The sequence below is a fragment of the Budorcas taxicolor genome, chromosome 11, assembly GCF_023091745.1.
Source record: "Budorcas taxicolor isolate Tak-1 chromosome 11, Takin1.1, whole genome shotgun sequence".
NCBI classification, from domain to species: Eukaryota; Metazoa; Chordata; class Mammalia; order Artiodactyla; family Bovidae; genus Budorcas; species Budorcas taxicolor.
Genome location: NC_068920.1, coordinates 12,660,697 through 12,667,670, shown reverse-complemented (window position 1 = coordinate 12,667,670; position 6,974 = coordinate 12,660,697). Strand labels below are relative to the sequence as shown.

Here is a 6,974-nt window from a genome sequence, read left to right as displayed (position 1 = left end):
TAACTGGGAGGGAGGGATGGAAGGGCGCGGTGAGCGGCAAAAGCGCAGGTTGCCGGTAGCCCTTGGCCGTGATGGGAGGAGGACTCTCGCGGGATTCTCGGAGATCTCGCGGGAATCTCGGAGGGCCTAGCAACCTGTCACGTGACTCCCGGGGCCACCTGCGCTCCCCCACCGCTCGGACCGAGCAGCCACGTCGGGAAGGGGCCTGGCGAGGGCCTCGCATGGTGCGTGCCCCGCCCCTCTCACGTGGGAGGGGCCTGGCGAGGGCCGTGCGCGGTGCGTGTCCCGCCCCTCCCCCGGAGCCCGGATGAAGAGTAACGCCATTCGCGCCGGAGCGGCTGAGAGTTCTCGCGTTCGGGCCCTGGACGCCGGAGCGGCCGCGCTATGAGGTGCCTCCGCCGCCTGCTGCTGCTTCTCCTGCTGGTATTCCCCGCCACCCTCCTGCTCCGAGGCAGCCCAGGAGGTGAGGCTGGGCCGTGGGTCGAGGGGCTCGGCCTGGTGGGCGGGAGCCGCCGTGGGACCAGGCAGGCGTGAGGCCGGAGGCTGCCGCGGCGCCCCCCGGGTCGGGGTACCCCCGGGCCTGGGGTCTCCTAGTCGGCCTCGCTCGGCGGCCTCTGGGCCCCATCCCCGCCTCCGGCGCGCAGTGCGGCCCGGCGCGCCAGGCCCCGCCGAGGCCCGGTCCGGGCACGGAGGGGTCGGGGGCCTCGGGAGGCTCGGGCGCGCCGGGAGGCCCGGCTGGGCCGGGGCGAGGGGCGGGGGCGGCGGGCGGGCGGGCCGGAGCGCTGCGGGGCCGCTGACTGCCCGCGGCTGCCGCTCCGCCCGCTGCCCTGCCCTCCCCTCGGCGCTGAGCTGACGTGTCCCTAGCTTTCAGGCCCGGCGTCCTCCATTCATTTGCCGAAACCCGGGTGTTTTCGGGCCCAGCCCCCCGTCCTAGCCTCGTGTATCAGCGCAGCTGTCTGCGTCCCCTGGTGTCTTGGTTTCACCAAACCCCCCGTGCTCGTCTGCCAGTGCAGCCCTGCGCCCAAGACGGGCTGAGGAAACCTTGGGCCTGTCCATTACTCCAGCCCTTCTTTTGCTCTCCTTTTTTTGGTAACTTTTTTTGTTTGTTCCTTGGATGCATTGCCTAGTCCTGAAAAAAAATGTAGTCTATTTCATTATTTAGGTGTATTCCCCACAGTTTATCTGGTGTGACAGTGAATAACAGGATGATAAAAAAGTGGAGACTTGGCTTCTTGCCCTGATTCTGTCTTGAACTGCAATTTTCTCCATGGAATTTAGTCTGATCGTATGATCGCTAGAATTCCTTTTATTCTGTAAGTTTAAGCAAGCTGTGCGGCAAAATGAATGATAGTGACAGCCCTCCACGTGTTCTTTTTGCAAAGAAAAGTAAACTGACTGATTTTTGTTTAATGGATAGAAAACCAAGTGGAGAATTAACCACAGTTGTTAATTCATTTGCAGATTTAAGTAGGAATGCTTTTCCTTTAGGAATTGCTCTCCTGGTTCTTTTTATTTTCTTGAGGAAAATTTGGTGATGGTATTTGTCTAGAATCTGGACTGTATTTTTTCTGGCTTTAGAACATTTTCTTAAGAAACATCAGTATCTGGGTATCTTTGATTTTTTTTTTTTTTTTTTTTTGGTGCCTAGGGTCTGTCTTTCGAAAGATGTTTTCTCTTAATTTTTCCAATAGAAAAGTGTTCGATTTTTTTTAAGGCACGAAGTTGTTACTGGTTAGCATAAAAATGTTTAATAAATGTTGGGTGAAAGCCATTTTATTTATTGAGAAGTCTTGAAATTTAAGTACAACTTTATTATGTCAGACCTAGATAGTCTTCCTACTAGTTTTATTTTAAATTATGAATGCACTGTTTCGGTTTGTTCAACAAGCAGTAGACGCTGACTTTGAGTTCATGAAGTTCAGTGTTAACATTTGACTTAAATCTTAACTGCGGTAAGAACTCAGGGAGGTGGAAAAGGCTTGAAATGCAGAGTCCTTAGTATTTACTCTTTCTTCTTGGTTTTACCGCGTGTGCACATGCTTCCTTTCTCTTTTCCCCCGCTATACTGAATTGCCACATCATCATTCTTTCTGAGAAGTGTTGGAAGAGTCTGTGAAACTTTGAAATTTCTTCTGAGGGCCTTGCCTGAAAGAGACTTAATGTGACATGTATTTTTGCCTATAAACTTAGCATTTATAATTTTTTGGCATTATAGTTATGCTTAACTTTCACTATGATTTTTAAGTGTAGGGATTATAAGAAGTATCTTAAAACATGTTTGAAGCTGTATGCAAAAATGAATTCATGCTTTCTCAGTTCTCAACTCTGAAATTACCAATATAGTTTTTACTAAATCAAATGTATTTTATGAGAGCTAGTTTTTACCATAGATGTCATACAGATGTTTGTTCCTTGGAGTTATATGCTATGAAGTGTTAAGAGCATTGAGCTGTTGTGAACCTTAATAAACAATTACTTGCCTAGATATTTAGATTGCTGTTTTCCTTTAGGCCTGGATTTTTTTGGGGGGGGGGGTTGTTTTATATGGTTAATGATGGATTAAATTGTAGAGCTTTTTAGTTTTAAAACTAACTTACTTTTTTACTTTTAATATGTTTAACAAAATTGCCTGAATTTATTTATTTGGCCTTTATGGCATCTGTAGTTTTAGCAGTTCATTTTTCTAGCTGCTTTTTAAAGTTAAACAGCATTTCCCACTAAAATTAATGTGCAGTTGGTAAGACTAGCAGTTATCATCTGAATGTTCTGATATGCCTTGTAATTTGGCATCTCTTCAGTGGACTGGGAGATTGAGTTATTCTGAGGGAAAATTTTTGTTGCCTTTAGAAAAGGAAAAGTTGGTATTCCAGAGTAAAGGCTAACTGCTTGTTTCATGTTTTACTGTTAGGCTCATTGGCAGTGGCTCAGGATCTTACAGAAGATGAAGAAACGGTGGAAGATTCTATAATTGAAGATGAAGACGACGAAGCAGAGGTGGAAGAAGATGAACCGACAGATCTGGTTAGTGCTGCGCTCGATTTATTACATGTATATAATGTGTTTAGAATTCATCCTTTCTATAGACAAATATGGTATTAAACTGTTTGCCTTTAGAGGTTTGTGACTGGGATCAGAGTGGATTGAAGTTGGGAGAATGAGGCCAGTCACTGAGGATAATTCCTTAGTACTTTTTGGCAGAAGGAAGGAGACGTGAAACAGAAGAGTGCGAGATGACATGGACAGGAGTCTTTCAGGCAACTGAGTAGGACCGCTGGACCAGTTGGTGGGTTTGGGACATACCCCGCTTAACTTTCCGACCTTCGGCAACTTACCTTTCTGGGTCTTACTTTCCTCTCCTCTCCTTCCTCCCTCAATAAGCAGTGTATCTGTGAGTTCCTACAGTGTGCCAGGCGCTGTTCTGGATTCCCTGGGTGAGCAAGCCAGATAGCCTCTCTGTTCTCACGGTCTTTATGCTCTTGGACAGTGTGTATGTGTTTTGCTGCCAGGGGGTGAGGAGCAGACAGAAAACAATGTGTAAGCTATGTTCCATGAAGATTCCTCATAGAGAGAGGGATTAGGAAAGATTGAGCAGTTGTCCAGTTTTGAAGCTTTTACTATATAATTACAGTAAGACAGCAGACATACTGAGCTACAAGTAGGATCGTTATGGCGTGCTCGGAGCTGAGAACTGGCGGGTGACAGTCAGGCACAGAGTCAGGCATGACTCAGAAACTCACACTTTCACTCCACTCTAGCTTATTTTCTCTCCCAGACTACTGTAATTTATCCTAGGGAGAATCTTTTAACCACTCTCAAACTCCAAAATCAGTTTCTCTTTGAAGTCTTCACAACAGTGTGGTCTTTGATGTCAGAACGTGAAGGCCATCAGCGTGAACTCTGTCAAATAGAAGCTGAGTTCTTCTGAATATATTACTAAGCAGCTTGTCTGCGTCTTTCCTTTCAGAGAGTTGTTTTTACTCTCCTCTAGGGTGGGCCCTGGGCCCTCCCCCCTTCTCCCTGTCTGGTCCTGTGGGATCTTGCTTATTACCCTCTTGCTTCCTGTGGCTTCAAGCGTTGATTTTTCTTGGTGACTTACTTCTGTTAAGGTCCAGACGTGCCCACACGCCTCCACTTGGCGTTCCCCTTAAGTTGGTACAGGTTTCCTTTTTACCAGCACAGTGCTTAGAAGAGTGCTTTGTACAGCTCTCTCTTCTGCTCATTTCCCATTCGTTCTCACAGTGGTCGGTCAGCTCCCACGAATCTCGTGAACCTTCTTGCTGCGGTGCCAGTGGCCTGATGGCCGGGTTCCTGGCCTGGTCTCTGCCCTGAGCCTGTCCTGAGCGCCCCTCCTTGCTGGCCTTGTGGCCCTTCCGGGTTTTCTCGGTGCGGCTGCCGCTGCCTCCTCACTCCTTAATGCTCATGACCCCCGTGGTCAGGTCGTAGGGTGATTCTCTCGCTTCTCAAGTGTCTCCTTTTCCCTGCATTTGACAGTTTCTGGTTCCTGCCTTCTCTTAAGCATATGAGGTGGGTGTGGAGAAATTTTAAAATGTAAGATAGTTTTTGCTCTGTTGACCTTTTTAAAACAATGTTATTGCAATATAATTTACACATCATGATACTTTCTCATTTTAAGCATACGATTCAGTGATTAGTAAATATTCTGAGTCGTGCCAATTTAATTGAATTTCAGGACATCTCCACCTCATTATGTAGCTTCCCTGGTGGCTCAGAGGGTAAAGTGTCTGCCTGCAATGCAGGAGACCTGGGTTTGATTCCTGAGTGAAGAACATCCCCTGGAGAAGGAAATGGCAACCCACTCCAGTATGCTTGCCTGGAAAGTCCCATGGACAGAGAATCCTGGTAGACTACAATCCATGGGATCGCAAAAAGTCGGACACGACTGAGCGATTGCTTGCTGGCCACCTCATTATTTCCCTGGTCATGATTTTTTAAAGACCGTTTCTTCCAAGTGGTGTGCTGACTTCTCGCAGGGAGGTCGTTCTGTAAATTGGGATGGAATGACTCATAACCAGGCCTGGAGCAGGGGTGGCAGAAGGAGCCCGCGGGCCCGTGCCAGCGTGCCGCCTTCTCCGTGTTGGCTCTGGCTGCTTGCCTCCTGCGCCTGCGCCTGCGGCTGCATGCTCATGGGGGAGACCTCGTGGTTCCCAAAGCTGAAAGGGTTTGATGTCTGAGTCCTCAGACCGGCCCCTCCTTTCCCCTTTGTTGGGGAGGGAATTGAAGACTGTGTTTGAGACTTCTTTTCTTGGAAAGTAGTATTCCTGGCATTTTAGGGGAAAAATTAATAGTGTCCATTTTAACTAGAAATTATATGTCCTTTTGAAAAACACGGTTTTCAAAGTTTCAGACTTTATAGACAACTTACCCACTTGGGCTCTAGAACCTTGCAGTTCAGAGTGTAATCTAAATACCAGCTTCATGGGCATTTGCTGGATCCTTGTTAGAAATACAGACTCTCAGGCTTCACTCTCAGTTACAGTTGCAGAATCACCGGGGGGTCTATGTGCACGTAACTGTTCATTCCACCACTGATCTCAGCACAGCCTTGGAGATGCAGTATGCTAATACATTGTCCCAAATCCAGTGAAGCCACTCTTCTTAAATGATGCTGCGCTTTTCCCTGTAGTAATCTGTTTTCAACATTTCTTTTAGGCTGAAGATAAAGAGGAAGATGATGTATCAGGTGAACCTGAAGCTTCACCAAGTGCAGATACAACCATCCTGTTTGTGAAAGGAGAAGGTGAGCAGGGAATGTGGTTGTAATTCAGTTACAGAAGTTTTTTAAATGACAAGCTCACTTTTCGGGGTAGCATTAATAATGATAAAGATCTTTATTTCTGCAAATATAGTTCAGACACACTTTGGGGAAAAAACCTACGTATATATGTATGAATACCTATATCTGTAAAGTATCGTTTCTGGTTTTGAAACTAAGTGAAGTGAAGTCGCTCAGTCATGTCCAACTGTGCGACCCCATGGACTGCAGCCTACCAGGCTCCTCCGTCCATGGAATTCTCCAGGCAAGAATACTGGAGTGGGTTGCCTTTTCCTTCTCCAGGGAATCTTTCTGACCCAGGGATCGAACCCAGGTCTCCCACATTGCAGGCAGATGCTTTAACCTCTGAGCCACCAGGGAAGGGGAAAGTAAATACTATCCATTTTAACTAGAAATTAAATGTCCCCTTGAAAGATACTGTCTTTAAACTTTATCCAAACTGCCACAGTAAAATTAACATTCATATTTTGAGTGTAAATACTAATGAAATATTAAATCTTTTTTTTAATTAAAGCCTGTGTTGCATTAGAAGAAAATAAATGGCTAACGTTTTGAGTATTTTGTGTGTGTTACTGAATCCTAACAGGAACCCCGAGAGAAGAGTTGTTGAACTGATTGAGAGATCACTGCTTGCTCAAGGTCACTGTCTCAGTAAACAGGCTGTGAAGATGGTTTAGACTCAGGTCCATCTGGCCCCAGAACCTGTGCTTCAGTGGATGAGTAGCTCTGTAGATGATTATTGAATACTTATTATTGGAGATTATTCATTTGAGGGGCCTTCTCAAGCTCTTTGTTTTATTCCTGTGTACGTTCCAGCTCTATGTCTACAGAAAACGTGATTTGATTGAGAGGTTTTTGTTTTCCTAGTTTCATCTTTGTAGCTGCCTCCGTGGGTCTTAACCTTCAGATCTGCATTCTGAGTAACTGCCTAAAGTAGATAAGGGTGTTTTTTTTTTTTAACGTCTGACAGATGTTGCAGTTTGCAGGTGAATCTCAGGCGTCCCCTCCCTGTCGCTCTCCTGCCCACTGTTCGCACCGCCAGCAGAGCCTGAGCGCGGCACCGCTGGTGAGCTCGGCACCGCGCCCAGCCGCCCTGGGGGCCCTGACTGCTGAGCACAGCGCCCGCTGCTCCTGGTGGCTTGGCAGCGACCGGGGCTCCAGTCGAGGTGCTCAGTTGAGC

General features: G+C 47.2%; 1 protein-coding gene across 3 annotated transcripts in view; it reads left to right on the top strand.

Moving 5' to 3' along the window:
• The first annotated feature begins 304 nt into the window (after positions 1–304).
• Positions 305–6,974, top strand: part of SSR1 (signal sequence receptor subunit 1) — a 28,051-nt gene continuing 21,381 nt past the window's right edge. For all 3 annotated transcript variants that reach the window (XM_052647782.1, XM_052647783.1, XM_052647781.1), the window contains exons 1-3: positions 305–463; positions 2,909–3,021; positions 5,671–5,758. In XM_052647782.1, the coding sequence (XP_052503742.1) occupies positions 385–463; positions 2,909–3,021; positions 5,671–5,758 (280 nt within the window). In that variant the 5' untranslated portion in view covers positions 305–384. The remainder of the gene's footprint in view (positions 464–2,908; positions 3,022–5,670; positions 5,759–6,974) is intronic.